At 36.0% G+C, this 19,128-nt stretch overlaps 1 protein-coding gene and 1 pseudogene across 1 annotated transcript; one reads left to right on the plus strand and one right to left on the minus strand.

Moving 5' to 3' along the window:
* Positions 1-5,328: 5,328 nt before the first annotated feature.
* Positions 5,329-14,896, minus strand: LOC113045956 (ubiquitin-conjugating enzyme E2 R2-like). The gene is made up of 5 exons (XM_026206748.1): positions 14,306-14,896; positions 10,914-11,000; positions 9,464-9,561; positions 7,640-7,774; positions 5,329-7,055 (listed from the first exon to the last, which is right to left on the minus strand). The coding sequence occupies exons 1-5, from the start codon at positions 14,489-14,491 to the stop codon at positions 6,842-6,844; spliced, it is 720 nt and encodes a 239-aa protein (XP_026062533.1). The 5' UTR covers positions 14,492-14,896; the 3' UTR covers positions 5,329-6,841.
* Positions 14,897-16,593: 1,697 nt separating this feature from the next.
* Positions 16,594-19,128, plus strand: part of LOC113046464 (alpha/beta hydrolase domain-containing protein 17A-like) — a 12,522-nt pseudogene continuing 9,987 nt past the window's right edge.

Below are 19,128 nucleotides of genomic sequence, written 5' to 3' on the forward strand. Positions count from 1 at the left end.
TACACACTAAAAATAGTAGTTTGCATTAGTAATGGTAGTATGACATTCTGAACATAGGAGTTTTAACTCTGGCAAGCTTCTAGATTGCATTTGCTCTTCTTTGAGCACAGTATTATCTGATTTGCAAAGTGATGTGTTTGATTCCTTGAGTTTCTAATTGGTTGTTTGGAAACATCTTGATTAAATGAGTTGTGTGTTTCTTTATTCTGGTGGTGGATCATTTACGTTGATTGAGTTGTGTCCAGGTTTGATTAAGCCATATCGCTGAAAGATAATGAGTTGCTTTCATGTTCTGCTCCTGTCTGGCCATCTGGATGCATCTGAGATAAAACAGTCACAGGCTGGCCAGGGAATGGACATCTCTAATGAGGAGAAGAACATCTTACAAAGGTTGTCCATTTAACACTGTCATATTACTTTCCTTTTTTAGTTTATTTTTGGTCTGGGAATGTTTTTGTGTTCAATTACCCCTTTGGTTTGATGCTGTCTGATTTCCTGCTCTCCAAGCATTGACGACAGAGGTGTGAAGGGACTGTTTAACTCTGCCACTGACCTGGAAGAGATCATCAGATGATCAAAACACTCAAAAATACACCATTTTCAAACATTTCACAATTCACTTTGCAAATGAAAGACATGTTGTATTACAGGTTTCTGAAGTCTTCTGCTGGAAAGACTGGTTTTAAATGTGAAGAAGGTGAGAACATGAGGTGTTCTTTATGTATATCCAAAATTTGAATGTTAAAAGGAAAGATTCATTTCTTTCAATTAGGACAGGTTTGGGATTTCATTTTGGAACTAATTGACTGTAGGCCTCACTGATCTGAGCTTAGTTTTTCAGTGAAGCATTATTTGTGGGTAATTTTGGCCATGTTCACTCATAAACAGAGGTACATTTATTCATTAATACAAAACCTGCTCTTCGAATAATAAACATGTTGACAAAAAGACTGAATCCAAGATTTGGTGATAATAAAAGATTTGAAAGCAATCTTTAAAATGCTAGGCGTTTTTGACCTGATAACACACAATTAGGTAAAGCACAGAACAAGGGTTAGTGATGGTTGCATGGTTTAAAACCTTTTATGATTTTAATGTTTAGTGATTTTAATTAAAATAAGATCTGGTCCTTTTGTAAACAGCATTTCAGATGTGAACATGGTCACTTTTTTGCATTTGCAGCAGGTGCTGGACATTGGTGACAGGGTTATCATTCCCAACGAGTTAAGACAGGGGAGAAGAAGACCTCAGGGAATTGGTGGAAGCAGCTGGTTGCCAGAGCAACGGCAGAACCTATATCCAGAACACGAACCTTGTGGGCCGACCTTTTTTTTTTTCTTATGCATGTGTGTACAGTTCTAGAATGTTTTCTGTTTTAACTGTTAAAGTGATTCTAAGAATATAATATTCTATTCCAGATATTACTCACTTGATAGTTTCATGTATTGAAATGCACTGCTCAATTTGTTGTTGTTGTGAGTGGGTTTCAGGTCCATTCTTTCCGATCAAACCAAATAAATAGATGCAACTGTGGGAGAGAAACAATGTAATGATGTTAAAAAACTGCCCCTGAATCCACCATGACATGCAGGATCCTGAATACATATCTGAGCATAGATGGCTCAGTCTCAGTCTGATATAAAAGGATTTCCAGTCAAGAATAACCAAGCACAATTGGATATTATGCACCATATGCATGTGGGAAAAATACATTTTTTTGGCTTGAAGACCTACCATCAAAGTTGAAATACATTCATTACCTCACCATGGCAACAGGGCAGAAAAATTATGTTTCTGAATATAAAAAATGTGTATTAGGGTGGTATATAGCATATTTAAACTGCTTTATTGCTTGCATTTTCAAAAGAGTGTCAAATATATTATCACAAAGCTCTCTAATCTCACAAAAATATCATCTAGGAGCAGCAAAACTAGGGAAAAGGATGCATAAAGACCTTTTATACATGCTACATCCCCATATCCTGGGCATTACTCCATATACATCCATCTTGTTTATATGGACCTTGCTGTTTTATGAGGTACATGCAAAAAAAATGCTCACGAAAGAAGCCAAGCTAACAGTATTTTATAGCATCATACCTATAAATAAATATCTTGTAATGGAATTGGCTTACCATTTTATATCAGGATTGTTTATTTGTAATCGACTCCATTGGACTGTACTTCCAGATCTCCGCCGGTTGCCTTATTGATCCTCTGTAATGTAACAGACCTCTGTAATGCTCTGTCACTAAATCATACAGGATTATATGAGGCTGTGTTTTAGATATTAACAGTGATGGCCACTTGAAGAGAAGCTCTCAATGAGGATGATTGATTTATAGATAGTACTCCACCAGAGTCTTAAAAGCCCACCTTTCGATACGCTGAAACACAGTCCTAACCACGGGACTTTCTCCAGCAGGCGCGGGCACGTCGCCAGCTCTCCCCGGGCACTGCTGCGCACCCGTAGACAGACACAGGCTAGCTCTGTGCTCACTGAGAGAATCCCTATCAGACACAGAGAGACGCTCTTTATGTCTTAATGGAGGACAGATCTGTTAGCGCAAGGCCAGTGTGTGTGCATGGAGTCCTCACAGCTGTCACCAGAACACAAATCAAATGAATAGAGAGACTTTTAGAGAGGCGCAGAGCCGAGCTGAGCTGAGCTCGCAGACTTTTAGTTTTTACCTCGAAGCGGCTTAAAGTTTTTGCTGATTGTAGAAGTGCATTTAGATGAATAGTGTAAAGAGAATGAAGTCATTCCATGTCAGTTCAAAATGCATTTTGTTGTTGTTAAATGATTTAAGTAACTTGTAGGCCTACAATTTTACTACATTTATACTACCTTCATTTATTTGATCTAAAATACAGTAAAAACAGTAATACTGTGAGATATTATTACAATTAAACTATTTGAATATATTTTGAATTTATTCCTGTGATCATGTGAGTCACATGATCCTTCAGAAATCATTCTAATCTGCTGATTTGCTGCTCAAGAAACATTTCTTGTTTTTATTTGCTATTTTATTATCAATGTTGAAAACAGTTTTGGCTGCTTTAAACCTTTAAAAAGAATGGATTCCTAAAACAAAGCTCAAAAGAACAGTGTTCATTTAAAATAGCAATCTTTTGTAAAATTATAAATGTCTTTACTATGACTTTGATCATTTTAATAAATCCTTGCTCAATAAATCCCTCATCCCAAACTTGCAAAGCAATACTCTGTCAGGTTCTTGGTAAGGGAGGAACTCAGGTGCAGACAGGGATTCTCAAACAAAGGGTTTATTACAAAAAGGGGAAACAAAAACCCACGATGGGGAAAACACGGAGCAAGGTAAAGACTAAATAACTAAAACAGGACTTGACTGACAAGATAAACAAGGACTCTAAATACTAACTATAAACAAACACTCACGGTAATACAAACACTTCTTAAGGAACAATCACAGAGTGGAACAATCACGATCACAGGTACAATCACAATGACAATGAACCGACGCAAGACAGAGCACACTTGGAGACCTAAATAGGGGAAACAATCAAGACACGACAGGTGGCACAGATGGGACAATCAAGACACGACTAGGTTAACAAGGGGGGCGGGGCAAGGGAACGAGACAACACAAGCACATGGCCCAAAGACAAGGCCATGCGCTTGTACACAAAACAAGGGTCTGTCATGATCCTGCCTCAAGACTAGGAAAAATCAAGGACACGAGGGCAGGATCATGACATACTCACCCTAATGTCACTCCAAACCAGAAGCCTATTACCTTTTTTTCTGTGAAACACAAAAGAAGTTACATATAAAAATGTACTTAGGGTTAAAAAAAAGCTTCTGAAGATCAACCAATTGCATTTAATATAAATCTAAACTACAATATGTTACATTTACTTGCAAATAACATTCAATTAATTGTTTGAAAACATTACTTAAGAACATTATTTCTGTAATATTTACCCCTTTTAAAAGTTTGCTTAAGTACATTTATTTTTCACAAGGGTGGCCCTTTAAAATACAGACCCATAATGCATGTTTATTATGTTATGAACGATTTACAGTCTAAATATGAACTGAATCAGGCCTATTCTTAAACTAAAGGCTGTTTTGTATTTTGCATCATCCCTGGATTAAGCAGGCCAGCCATCACTGAGAGCACAGCAGACTAAACTCACTAAAAGACGATTCTTTGGACCGAACGGTGGCATTCCCTGAAAGTCCTAAAGAAATTTTAAAGAATGTTGGTAACCAAAGAGTTGACGGTAGCCATTGACTAAACAGAATTTCCACACTATGTAAGGCAATGGCTACAGTAACTGTTTGGTTACCAACATTCTTAAAAATATCTGCTTTTGTGTCCAACAGAATAAAGGAAGAAGAATAAGAAGAAAAAAAACTCATGGAACAACATGAGCAAATGACAATTTACATTTTTGGGTGGACTGTCCTTTTAAGTAATTATTCACCATAATGTACCAATATTAGAAACATGTCTTCTTTTTCATTCTTACGGTGTTAGAGCCATTTAAAACCATCAGTTGTGTCTCCAAACACTCTGTAAACTGTATCAGTGCTGTAACTGCATCTCACTGGTGCCCCTCATCTCTGCCTGTTCAGTGTGTAGCCTGCAAGCTCAGATTTTCTGAATTAGCCTTGAGCAGTGTTTCCAGGCAAACCCTGAATGTCAGTCGGAGGGTTGTCATGGCAACAGAGTCAGGCCAACTGCACTCTGGAACAACAGGCGCTCCTGAACACTTCAGCTGTGCTGAACATCTGAACATACAACCAATGTCATATTCAGCTGTGCACTGAAATCAAACTCTCTCGTGTCCACACTCCCTGAAAAAATGACACCTCCAACAGGAAAGATAAATAACAAATGAGATCTCTGTACAATCTCAACTGATTCCCTGACAGCAAACAGATGAATTAGTAAGCAAAAGGAGACTTTGTTTTGAGATAAAGAACCCATTAAGCTTGAATGTGTTCTCTAGAGATTTCTAGATCGGTGTCTTGCACTGTACTCAGATTTGCCCAGATAATGAAGTCGGTGAAGTGGGGAAAAGGTGAGAATTTCAAAATTAAATTCTTCTTTCTTGTCTATTTTAATTATTGAATAGAAGCCCCTGAGAACATTTATGGAAAATATATATTTTTGTAAGACTGACTACATTTTGTTTGATCATAAAGATTTTCTAATAAAACATTTAATGTGTAACTTAGTAATTATTTGTGGAAAAATAATTTCTGAGTGTGAATTGTTTTAAATCATACACTTTTTTCCCCCCAGTGCAGTTAGATTTAAAGAAGAAAAAGAGAAATATTCTAATAAAGATCTTTATTCAGTTTTAAATAGGCCAACAAGCCGTAAAAATACATACAAGTCAGTAAAATGACAAATCAGCTCCTTGTGTTCATCTCAGCCTCTTGGGATATGACTGTAAATTGTCCTCAAAACAACATGGAAAGGATGGATAGCTTGCAAGCGTGAAAAAATTTTTTTTTGTTGATTGTAGTTTTTTTTTTCTTTTTTCAGACTGGCTGATCCTGAGAGTCAGTCTGTATGAGATCCAATTCAAATCTGAGACGGACAGCAGCGCTCACCAGCCTCCTCCATCAGATCACAACCGGCTGCCAATTCATGGAGCCATAATGCAAAAGAAACGGCAAAAAAATAAATAAAATAAAAACCTTCAATAGTCCAAAAGTCACCCTACAAATAAAATTACAAATGCTTCAGTGATGAAAAAAAAAAAACAAAAAAAAAAAAACAGATAAGATTCACTTAGGAGGACAACACAGGAATATCACCATTGCTTAAAAAACATTCAAATAAGCTTATCTTAACAGAAAAAACAAGATCCACTCGCCAACCTACCAGATTAAGCCTGACTACATTGATTATCTGATAAGCTCCTATATCTTGGAACAAAGTAATAGAACATTTCAATAATTTAAAGTGACACTAAGTTAAATAATGCAGAATGTAGGCCTCAGCATTTTCTTTTCAAGGTTTGCATTTTTACATTGCAACATTATTGTAATATCAACTTATCCTTTAATTTTTTTGATTTATTTTGCTTTGGGTTTCTTAAAGAGATAGTTCACCCAAAAATTTTAATTCAGTCATTTACTCAACCTCATTTGTTTAGTTATGAAGCAAGTCGTTAAGCAAACTGTTCTGGTGACAACTGACTTCCATTTCTCAAAATAACTTTTTTTCAAAATAACTAAGTCAGTCATACAGGTTTGGAACGACATGAGTGTGAGTAAATTTAAATGTTTTCATTTTTTTGGAGTGACTATCCCTTTAACTTAATTATTACTCAAATGAAGGAGGAATTAAAACCAAAAACTCAAAGCATGCCCCCAAACTCATGTTTTATTGCTGAGCTGCTCAGATGTGCTTGAAGGCCAAAAAAGTAGCATAGGTGACCAAAGAGACCATCTCTAAAAAACCTCAAAAGATCAGTGACGTAATCAGCATTATTCATCATAAAGCCTCATTCAAAGAATCACTGCCTAGTTCAGTCACACTCGTTTTTTCTCTTTTTTTCCCTTTATAAAGTAACTTTCACAGAGCTATCTGAAAGCACAAAGCAAAGAAATAATAAAACAGCAGATTTCAGAAAGCCCTGAAGGCCAGCAAAATTATGACACAGAGGGAAAACAACATAAAAGCTAAAAAAAAAAAAAAATTAATTAATCTCTCATTTCAGTCCATTAAGGAAACAAAAATGGCCATCTGAGTGAGTGTAAATGCAGGGCGCATGCCTAAACGTTTCCACTCTCGGGGTGATGCTGATGAAGACGAGAATGAAGATGGGAATGTTGTCATGATTCCTCGTTCCCGGAGTCATCCTCGTCATAGCAACAGTCCTCGCCATCCTCATCCTCCAAGTCCTCATCATCATAGTAATCGTCGTATAACAGGTCGGACCCCTCGTCCAGTGCAGGGGCGCGCGTGCGGACGCAATACTCCGCCAGCGTGGTGGGAACTTTCACTCCGTCCCGCTCGGCCTCGGCTTTAGTGGCCAGAACCTGTTTTCTGTAAGACACACACACACATGCAATGGATTTAAAGGAATATTTGGCTTCACTCTTTCGTGCTTTCACATTTTCAGGCTAGGGTTGAATTGTAAGTAAACATGCTTTCCATATGCTTTTACTGATATTACACGTTTGTGGTAATCAACATTATCTTTGCTCAAAATGCAACTTTATACAGCTGAAATATTAACCATATAGCTTCCATAAGACTCATCTGTCTTAGGCACTGAGGTTTTAATAAGCCAAGGATCAGTAATAAACATCTGATGTCCTGAAGGAGGGAAAGGATGAAATCTGATGCAAGTCAAATTTTCCAGCTCTCCAACAGATGCTTGAAAACATGAATTGCAAGATGCAATAGATAGATTGCCAAGAGGAGATTTAACAGTCAACCACAGGAGGGCACCGATGATCCAGAAAATAAATCTAAATCTTTATAGAATGGTTTTCCATTAGCTAAAGTGTTGCTTCTCACCAGGCCTTCTGATTGAGCCATTAAAATGTAACCCAACATTAAACAAATGAACACTTGAACTCTTAAAAGAGTCACATTCTGTAGTTTTGCACATTCATTTATGTTACCTAATGATTTCTGCATATTCCCGGTCTTTTCCTTTACTCTCTCTCCATTTGCGGTACATGACGGAGGCGTCCACGTTGGCTGGAGAAAAGGTGTTGGGTTCATTCAGCAGAGAGATGACACTCAACAGTATAGTTCTGAAACGCAGACAGATAATCATGTTATAATGCCATTAGCTTAAGCAGAAAAGCTGCTTTGTGTTGCACTTTCGTAAAGATTTGAGGAGATTTCACACAAGAGGATCAGTCTTCATCTACTGCTTACAGTTACACCGGCACACTCACATCTGCAGTAGGGTAGACACTACAGTACTTTCAGTGGACAATTTGACAAGAAAACATTGTTCACTAGGAAAATTAATTTATTTTGAAGTACACACTGCATAATCATTCTTACAGCCATTGAATGTCAAGTGAGCAAAGAGTTTTGAACTGAGCAAATAAATTATGTAATTCAAAATATATTTGTAAAAAATTTGAATAATAATAAAAAAAATATCTATAATGACATTAATAATAAAAATAGTTATTATTATTTTTCTATGAGAATTGTTTACTTTGTGTTATGATATACTATTAATTCAAATATTAATGTAATGTAATTATTCTAGTTGTAAATAGGTCAAAAATTACAAGTTGGTTCTACATAAGTTATATCTCATAAGGTATTTTTTTTATTCATTTTGACAAATGTTTAATTTTTATAAATTTGCTAAAAATAAAAAATTTGGTTGTTATTTTCACATAATTTGGATAATATAACTATTGTCACAAAGTACATACAAACAGTTTACTGTAAAATATTAACTAGTTAAATATATAAACCATTATGAACACATACTGCTTTTAAATAAACACCAAACAAACATTTAATATCGTATTTACTATTTACTTACAGATACCAATATAAAAACATGAAAAATGTTATGTGAAAATTATGCAAAGAGCAACATATTTCTATAATACATTGTGGTGGTGTTAAACAACAAATCAAGTTCTTTGAAGAACAAAAAACAACTGGCACATATATTATTTTGCATTTACACATCAAAACTTAATGCACAGATCTATTCTGACCAAGCAGCAACCTACAGCTCTCTCTTTTGAAGCCAACATGGAAGTGACTTAAACTGGAATTCTTCGGTTGGCTGCAAAAGAGTCAATTCTATAAACTCCCCATGTTAAAATACCCAACTTTACAGCAGAAAAAAATGTTTTCAGCCTGATTTAAAAAAAGATTTTGTTCTATATAGCAAATTTTGCCCTCCATGACAACTGTGAGGGGGGTGGATTAAATTTCTGCAAAATTAAGGGTGTGGTCATTTGAGTGACAGGTGGATTGCAGTTGCTGACAGTGCTGTCAAGCTAGGTGGGCGTGGCTTCAGCAACCAGCTCCCGCCTTTTTGCCCATATTTTTTAAACATTTGTTTTACACTCAAAATACTAAAATAACAGCGACAGGTGCTCTTCAATAACACAAATGATTAACATGAGCTTCCTAGAAGACAGTAGCTCTTCCACTGAAGCACAAAGCCCAGTGAAACACGATAACAGACTAACTAGAACACAGATCAGACTCGGGGGAGGAAACACACAAATACCCAGATCTCCACTGAGATGCTTTCCATAAAGGAAACTCATGAACACAAAACCACCCTGGTCACTCTTCCTATAATTCTGTTATCAGGAAAACTGCTAAAGAGCTACTGCCTATGTATCCCCCAGGGGACATTCATTTGAAAACATTTCTCCATTTCTCTGTGGAAAGTATTCTGAACGAGCTGCAAAATGGACTAGACTATGTGTAGACAAAGGCCTGGCTGTTACCTGACGTTCTGTGTGGGGTTCCACCTCTCTGAGGGAAGCTCTCCGCTCTGTGGATCATCTACTGGAGGATGCAGAATGGAGATGCACACGTCCCCGTTCTGTGAAAACACAAAGAGATTCATCAATCACATGATCGTAATGCTTTCATGAGGAAAAACAAGTATCTGAGTGAACCTCTCGCCTCCACAGCACTGCTGTGAGTACTCGAGTCAGAGCGAAGACGCGTGAAAGAGAGATACGGAAAACAAACTGAAGGACAGTCTCTGCAGAACAACTAAAAACTTGCCCGGACTCTCAAATGGGCTTGTGCATGCAATGCATATACATCAAATTTGAGGAAACATACTGGTGCATTGGGCAGGTGGTATGACTACAAACTTAAATTAAATCTCAATATAGTTGTACTTCCTGTAAATCCAATCCCAATTTTTCATATAAATACATAAATAATATTTGATATAATAATCCAATAACACAAGCACCAATTAAATTCCTTGTAATTAAAACATACTTAATCTTACTTGATTACTGACCTTTTTTATCTTTAACTTGGTGAACTCAAACCAAAACAACAAGATTATTCATAACAAATCGATCAGGTATCAGGTATCGATAATAAAGCCTAAACATTAGATGGAAAAACAAAATGAAAACTGCCTTGGCCATCATCTGAAATAAAATAACTGATATACTAAAAATAACTAAATATTAAAATACTTTAAAATAGTTCAATACAAAAAAAAGAGAGAAAGAAAACAATACAAAAATAAAGGTTTATTCAAAACATTAATAAATCCTATAATAGTATATTAATATTTGATATTTAAAAAAAGCTCTGTATAATACACATTCATGAGCTGTTTCAAGATTTAAGAAAACAAGCACATCTGAGAATGCACATAAGTTTAATTCAATATTAATGAGTCAAGATGTTACACTGCATGGCAACCATAAATACCTATGAGTAATACTAGTATTTTTTAAATGTCTTTAAATTACTTCACACATCAGCATATAGTGCATGATTTCTAAAAACTATTTTATGATGGTGTTAATCTTTTTTTGGACAGCAGACAGTCCACCCAGAAGTCACTGAATGGAAAAATGCAGAAGGGAAGGCAAATAAAGAAAGATCTGTGCAGAGGCTTCTGTCATTGCTACGCTTCTCATTTCAAACCCACATAACATGACCTAATGGTTTTTTTAAGGTCACAACCAGGTGAGAACTGTGCCTGGTGAAGAGACTTACAGATCTTCATCAGTTTTAGAAGTTCAAATAATTTGCTTGGTTCACCTTCCCATTTTACACAGGGCAGCTATTTATATTCAGTCATATCGAGAGTTCCTATGATGTGTTGAATTTCACATCTGTTCAGTGGCACTAGCCAACATACAAAGGTTTAGCTACGTGCTACAGTACACAGCGTGTGAGCTGAAACAATCCTCTTACCTCATAGATGTTGGGGTGCCACATCTTGGTGAGGAATCTGAACGTGGGTGGGGAATAGGGGTAATCGATCGGGAACTTGATGCGAGCCTGCAAAACAAGACCAAAACAGTGGTCAGGAGGACCATCAAAACTCACTTCAACCCATGCATGCTTGTTTATTAAGCATTATGGCTACATTGATTGTGCTTTCAGCTGCCAATAAGGCTGCTTTCACACTTGTTTCTTAGTTTGGTTTGAACTAATGGTCGATTTCAACCCCCTAACCGCCTGGTCTCTTTTCACATTGTACTTGTGTTTGTCTACAACAAATGTAGCACAAGAGATGTGAAAACTGCCAGCTGCTTTCCAAAAGCAATTTATTTAGGAGACAAGCAACAATCAAAAATGCATAAGGTCAAAATGGTATTCTATATTTTTTTAACATTGTGAGACCTCCAAATAAACTGTGAGAAAATAACAAAAGTGTAAAAACTTATCTGAAAAATATTTTATTTCTATAAATTTTGTCTAACCACCATTATAGTAAAGTTGCATAGGAATAAATCTTGTATTATGATATTTCTATGACATTTTACACACCATTTTTCTCTAGAATTTCCCAAAGAGCCCTCAATTTCTTAAAGCAAACTGTACTGGAAGTGTGAAAATGTCCTTAGACTGTATTACTCTCAACTACATTTAACACATTTCACCTTGTTAAAAACAATTGTACAGATTCTTCTACCCTTTCAAGAAAACATGCTGATTGACAATCGAGTCATACACTATGTTCAAAACGTTCAACATCACAGTGGCATCGGCCAGTACGGCACAGAGAGATTTCTAATATACAGCAGCTTTGGAGGATTCTGTCTCAGGGTGAGCGCAGGACAGCTGCTCTTAATAGGATTGGAGACGCATCACATTGCAGGAGAACAGTACAGATGGACAGGAGGGAGAATCTGAGAGAAAACACACAAATGGACTTCGAGCTGGAGAACCAGGAAGTGGGACGAATCATTTTTTGGCACAAAATCAACTAGGTTAAACAGCTATTACGCAAGAGATATGCCCTCCATCTCAATTCAATACAGACCTAATTATTTTCAAATCTCGTGGCAAAACTGCCCTTGAAATATTTTAGGCAGCTAGTTAGAAGTGGACATACTGATTCATGCTTTCAACTATACTCCTTTAATTTACTATATTAACCACCAGGATTAGTTACACAGCCTATAATGTTCTTTTCAAACCTGAAAGTTCACTGTTCTCTGACCCACATATTAAAAAGTTAATACAGAGCCCCACAAACAGACAACACCAGAATAAAAAGTGTCCATATGGCTCTACAGTCACCAAAGCAGTATGATAGCTTTTGTGTAAGGAACAAATCCAAAAATCTTTATTCACTGAAAATGCGTGCTTTCAGCGTAGCACTCAAATGCCATTTGATTATATTCAAATACAGTAAATAAAAAATTGTGTGAAGCCAGGTTTGAGATCAGTGATGTCAAATGGACTTCTTATATTCTTTTGAGACAATGACATTCGAGAACTACTGCAGAGGAACAGATTGTCAAAAAACAACTTTAGCTTTGTTCCATTCCTCTCAAAAAGCCATTGTTTGGTTTCTGAAAACCTGACAGACAATAAAGTTCAATAGTTTGGTAAAAAAAATATTTTTATGTTTTTGAAAGAAGCCTCTTCTACTCCAAGGTTGCATATTTTGATCAAAAATACAGTAATATTGTGAAATATAACAGTGTAAAATAATGGTTTTATACTTTCATATATTTTCAAATGGAATTTATTGCTGTGATGAAAAGCTAGTTTCATCAGCATTACTCCAATTATCAGAAATTATTCTGATTTGATCCTCAACACTATGGTACTTTATTTGGAATTAACATTTCTTATTGTTATCGTCAATGTTTTTTCAGGATTCATTTATGAATACAAAGTTCAAAAGAATATAGTTTATATATTCCATAGTCTAAATGTCATTACTGTCCCCTTTGACCTAATAAATGCATCCATGCTAAATAGCAGCATTAATTTAAGATAAAAGTGGTTATTGTGTTTCTTGTGATTCAGCAGCAACCATCATCACTTCTCCTTTTGTGTTCCAAGGAAGAACGTCAGTCATAGAGGTTAGAAACACATGAGGATAGATAAATGACATAATATTCATATCTGGGTGAATTAACCTTTAAAAGGAAACACATAACTATTCCTCATAAGTTCGGCACGACTGGTTTCAGGTTCTCAGCTGACTATGAGATCTTGAAAATGTGTCAGCAGAATACTCAAGATGGCTTTAATAGTTCCTGTGAACAGACAAAGTGTGCAAATAATTTCCCCTTTCAAACAAAGAAACAAGTCTCTGTCATGCAGATATACCCTCCACTGATTTATCCTCAAGCAGGGAACAGTTACGATGGCTTCGGGCTTCGCCAGGCTCGAGAGTTCAGTTCTGACATTAATCGGGTTTCAGCACGAGCTCTCATCCTGACACACCAGTGAACAGTGACGCCACTGGATCTGCCAAAACCCTGTATGTGTGTGTGAGTGCTCTCAATGTAAACAAAGGCAAGAAAAGTCATTGACCTACTTCAAATCACTACACAACAGTTCAGGACCTTCCTTTACAATCTAAAGAGGAACTAACACAAAGATGTGTTTAAGAGTCATTAATAATAAACCTTTTGGACTGGTGTAAAGGAACAGGTTTATCTGCTCAGGTGGAATGAGGTGAGACCTCCTTACAATCATCCTTTGTTGACATTTTTTCTATTTTTATAATTATCATAACAGGTCAAACGTGATGCCAACGACTAATACCTAATAAATGGCCCTTAATAAATTGATCGAAGGTCACGTGTATGATATTTTCAAAAACGAAATCAATTTTGACAGATGCCCGTTTTCAAAAGAATTGGAAATGATCACAAACACTAAGTGATTAATTATTATTATAATTTAATAATGAGTAAAATAATAATCACTCTAAACTTAAAGTGTAGGAACACTATGATGAGATTAAATAATCACATTTTTATGTAATATTAATAATGTTCTTCATACAAAGTCATGTAAATCATCTCAGCATCTCATCCATAAGAATCACAATGAGTCGATGAGGAACAAAGAAACCAAACAAATGAGCTCCATTATCCTCAACAAAGACCCCAAAATCTCATCAAAACGACATCCGAAGGAAAACACAAGGCTTCAGATCATAATCAGACCTTAAATCAATCAAAAACTTTAATTATATTCAAATACGTGTAAAGGAAACAGACATAAAGGGATGCAGTTATCTGGAGCTGGTTCCAGTTCTAAATATAGACCTCAGCCATCTGTTCCTAAAAATAACACATATTTACCCCTTACAAATCAACCTTAGTCCTTACCTTGAAATAGCCCCCTTCATAGTGAGTGTTTGGGGGTCCAAAAATCGCCACTTCCCAGTTGTAGAGATCAGCTTCGTCCACTAAAGTGATCTTGAAACCCTCCACTGGTTCCTCCTGAAGAGACTTCATCTCCAGCATTAAAGCTTTCTGTGAGCTGGCGACCTGAGCACTGCTCTGATGGGCCATTTCTGCTTTATTTCTACCCAACTAGACTCAAAAGTGGGGATTGTTCTTAAAATAGTGATGAGGCGATGAAAGCTGCTTTTCTTTCTTTGTCTGGAGTTGCTAGCTTAGCGAGGAAATGACAACAATGTCCTCAAAAAAGAGACTATATTCGATCAAATAAAAAGTGTTTTTAGCTATAAAGCATTATAATAGTTTTTTTTTCCGTCGTCCGTGAAAGTAAAAAAGGTTGTTGGGTAGATTATACGCAGTTTTGCTTGTCAGAAAAATAAAAAATCGCGCTCTGGGTTTGTTGTTTTTTTTTTTCGTAGCTGAATGCTAGCCGTGAAAATCCACTTCGACTCAACACTAATCCTCTCTAACGGAAGGTTGTCGTTAAATAAGTAAATTCAGATGACTGAATTTACAAAAAAGAATGCCTACGCTTGAACTGTGTGCCAAGCTGATCCGTCGAGAAGCCAAAAATTGGCGTGAACTAGTAAACGTGTAGGAGAGTGGCGAGTTATGAGTCGATGTCCTGGATGCGTCTTTCCTCAATTCCAATGGGTCGTGGTGCATCATGGGTAATGTAGTTTTACCGGCACATTTTACTGTCCTGAGCAGACCTATAGGAACAGGCAACATTCCAGTTATTTGGCTAATACTAACCCCTCTTATAATAAGTTTAACTAAATAATAAACTGATCGTGTTATTTATTAGCCTATATTATTTATATTTTTCTATAGGTCTATAGGGGAGAATGGGCCTCTCTGTAACACACATTAAGAGAGCATCTCTTTGACGTCTGTCATGCTGATATGCTGTCAGTTATCTGATACAAACACGGGGACAGCATGGCTTCAGGAACTCACTGAATGTTGGCAAAGGACAGTCTGTTTGTCCTTGACAATAATGTTTACAGTTAAGCTTTGACGTTAAGGACATTTTATAATAATGTAGGCCTACTTGTATTAGACTTTGGCAGTAAAGTGAAATGTGGATGGTATTTTAGGATGCTATTATTATAGGCCTATTAAAAAAACAGATATATCTTTCTAGATGTATTTTTAAATCTATTTAGATAATATTCCAATAATTTAAATAAATAAATACATGTATGATACTTTAATATGAAACCAAAATCGGCAGTAGTTCGAGCAAGTGACAGTCAAAGTGACAGAGTTAATCATTAAATCATTCAATCTATTCATTCAAAGCGCTCATGAATGGGTCATCAGTATAAAAACAGGTCAGCAGTGACTAACTCCATTTATTAGAAACAGGAATTCGTTCAGTAACGAAACACCACTGATTGTTTGGCAACTGATCTGCTGTTGGATTCGTTTGGGCCTATTTTCGTTAGCAAAAACAAATACTGAATCCATAATGTACCTACCGTAATTACTTAGTGCTGTATGAATATTTTTATTTGTTGATTGCACTAATATCGAAAAACAGCACTCTTATTTGTGTGATACTACCTAACTAAATGTTTTGCCTCAATATATACCTTTTTTTTTTTCAACGATAGACTGTATTTGTACACTAACCAGAAGGCAATATCCTCCTTTTTTTTTTAATTATTATTTTTTTACCCCCCAAAACACACTGGGAAGTTTTTATACTCAAGGGCAACAATGCTAATAAAATGTAATTTCAAGATTCTGTGGTCATGAATCAACCTTGAAAAGGTATCAACCTATATATTATTTTTGTCACATCAGCTGTTTGCATTGAATACTAGATAAGGAAGTAATTGAGACAAGAAAGGCCTATAACAGAGGCCCATCTTAACTATTTTAATTATTATTATTATTGTTATTATTTAAAATGATTATTATTCTTTTTTTTTTCAGTTAAAGTCATTAAAAAATATTTGTTGTTTTTCTCACACATTACAGAATGACGATGAGTGATTGTTTGAATGAACTATTATATTTGTGATACATTAATAAAAAACCATTTTGGCTGTGTAAATTACATATTTAATAGTAATATGTAATTCCGTTTTATATTTGTTATATTTGTAGGTATTAGTAAATATATTAAGATTTTTAAGTAAGTTTTAACTTTTTCCGGTTAAAAGGGCTTTTATTGTGAAATGCGCACATCCGGCGCTGCCTTCGTTTTTTGCCCGACAGATGAAAACATCAGTGTTGGGTGTTAATGCCGGGCTGATCCTGCCACGATCAACAAGATGTTTGTCGTCCTACTGCCTGTTTCTTATCAATCCGTATCAAACTGTTAGCGTTTACTGTATCTGTAGGTAGACAAACCCCGTTTTGTATTACGATACCTCTTTTGGTAAGTGATGTCTTTGATTTATTTAGCCAGAAATCCAGCTAGTGCTAACTCACTAGATATTGATACATACTAGCTGGATTATTCTTTTGAAATTCATTATTTATGATCATGTCAAGAGTAAAGTAATACACTCACTGTTGTAAATAATTTGGAAGCATTTGATGTGTAATTAAAAAAACAATTGTGCAGTGGATGCGTTTTCGTAAATTGTGCAAATGGTCTGTATGTTTTGTATTTCATGTGATTTATTTTATTGTAAATTGTATCATGCAGTGTTACTAATCTATCTATCTATCTATCTATCTATCTATCTATCTATCTATCTATCTATCTATCTATCTATAATTTTAGTCATATTTCTTATTTTATTTTATTTATATTTATTTCTTTGTAAATTACTTTTTTTTTTGCTTTCATGGATTGGGATGCAAATATCAGTCTGAGATCACTAGATTTCTATTTATTCATTTAATTATTTATGTTTTAATGCATATTTATTTGCATGACTATCGGTACATTAAATCGAGACAAATTAACTTGAGGCTTTAAAAAAAAAAAAAAAAAGCTTTTACAAAAAAAGCAGCTGATGTGTGCATAGATAGTTGTTTTCTGAATGAGTGTGTGATTAAGTTAAATGGTGAGATCTGATCTGTCCTGTAGTTTTGTGATTACACAGGCAGCTCTCCTGACGTCAGCCTTGCTGTAGTCGCAGACCCGAATGCAGCTTTAATTTCCGTGCCCAGTTAAAATGTCTCTAAAGGTTAATCGCACTGTCTTATGATGTCCAAATCAACATTTTCCTTTAATCTAAATGTCAACCCTCCTTAACATGAAATGACATTCTCACTTGGCTGGATTGCTTTTTTGGTATTGGCTTATGTGAGTGATGTTGAAATCTGATAATTAAACCCATGCAATCTTTCACAGGATCTCCACTTCCCAGCAGAAGAAAATGAACGGCTTATCCATTAGTGAGTTGTGCGGCCTGTTCTGTTGCCCGCCATGTCCGAGCCGGATTGCAGCGAAGCTGGCCTTCCTGCCCCGGAGCCCACCTACGCTCTTCTGCCAGACCTGGAGTCCACCTCAACTGTGACCTCTAAACTTGAAGCCTCAGGTTTGCGCTCCCGATTGCCTGGAGGAGTGGCTGGAGGTGTGGCTGGAGGAGGAGAAGGAGAAGGAGAAGGAGGAGGAGGGGTTTTGGTGACAGAAGTGGAGAAGGCCGATGGAAGCTGCAGCTCTCTGAGCGAGCAGAGTTCCAGTACTCCCAGAGAGAGCTGGATGGAACCGAGGTCTTCCTCACTCCCTCCAGCCGTGGCAACAGAGTCGGATGCATGTACATCCGCTGTGCCCCATCCGCAAGGTGAGGAAGGATCAGCTTAAGATGTTAATAGAAAAAGCGTTCTTTAGGGCTAGTCTTCTCAGAATAACTATAATAAATATGATAAAGATGAAGTTTTAAGTTCACACCACAACTATACTCATAACAACACAGAGGAACAAGTTAAAGTCATTTTCAAAACTATTTGCTAAAACTTTACTTAAAGCCATTATATATAATGCATTATAAAGGTAGTTTTAACGCATGAATTATGCCTTCTAATGCACCTTCTAATGCATTGTAAGATCTCATGAATAACTGTAACCACAGTAATAATACATTATAACACATGGCTAAAAAAAGCTTCAAATGTTATAATGCATATAATACGTACATGTGTGTATATACTGTATGAATGAGATAAGTTTAATAGTTAGTGTAGTTTTTCCACCAGTAATATGATTATACATTATATACAATTACATAAGTTGATAAATAGCTTTATAATGCATCACACACACACACACACACACACACACACACGTATATAAATAAGGCTTTATATAAAAATAATCGTGGGTCTTTTAGTTTTCCACCAGGAATGTGATTATTATATGATTAAGTAAGTTGATACATGATTAAATCCGATTAAAAGTAGAACTGCAGAAAAACGTACAGACTTAAACAGTAGAGAATTTCTGCATGTACAAAATATTGATACTGAATAAATACTGATTTATGGACATGACTGTTGTGTTAAGTTCTGTATATCTAGAGATGTCAGAATTATATTGTTGAATCTCTTCCTCTAAATCAAGAAATGATATTATTTTGCAATGTTTGGACAGTTAGTTTCTCACAATCGGTTTAAAGCCAGTCCTCTAAATCTGTCCCTGTTTTTGTGCTCTACAGGTACACTGTGCTCTTTTCTCACGGGAACGCTGTGGATCTCGGTCAGATGAGCAGCTTCTACATCGGGCTGGGCACTCGTATCAACTGCAACATCTTCTCTTATGATTACTCTGGTTATGGGGTCAG

The sequence above is a fragment of the Carassius auratus genome, chromosome 27 (genome assembly GCF_003368295.1).
Source record: "Carassius auratus strain Wakin chromosome 27, ASM336829v1, whole genome shotgun sequence".
Taxonomy (NCBI): Eukaryota; Metazoa; Chordata; class Actinopteri; order Cypriniformes; family Cyprinidae; genus Carassius; species Carassius auratus.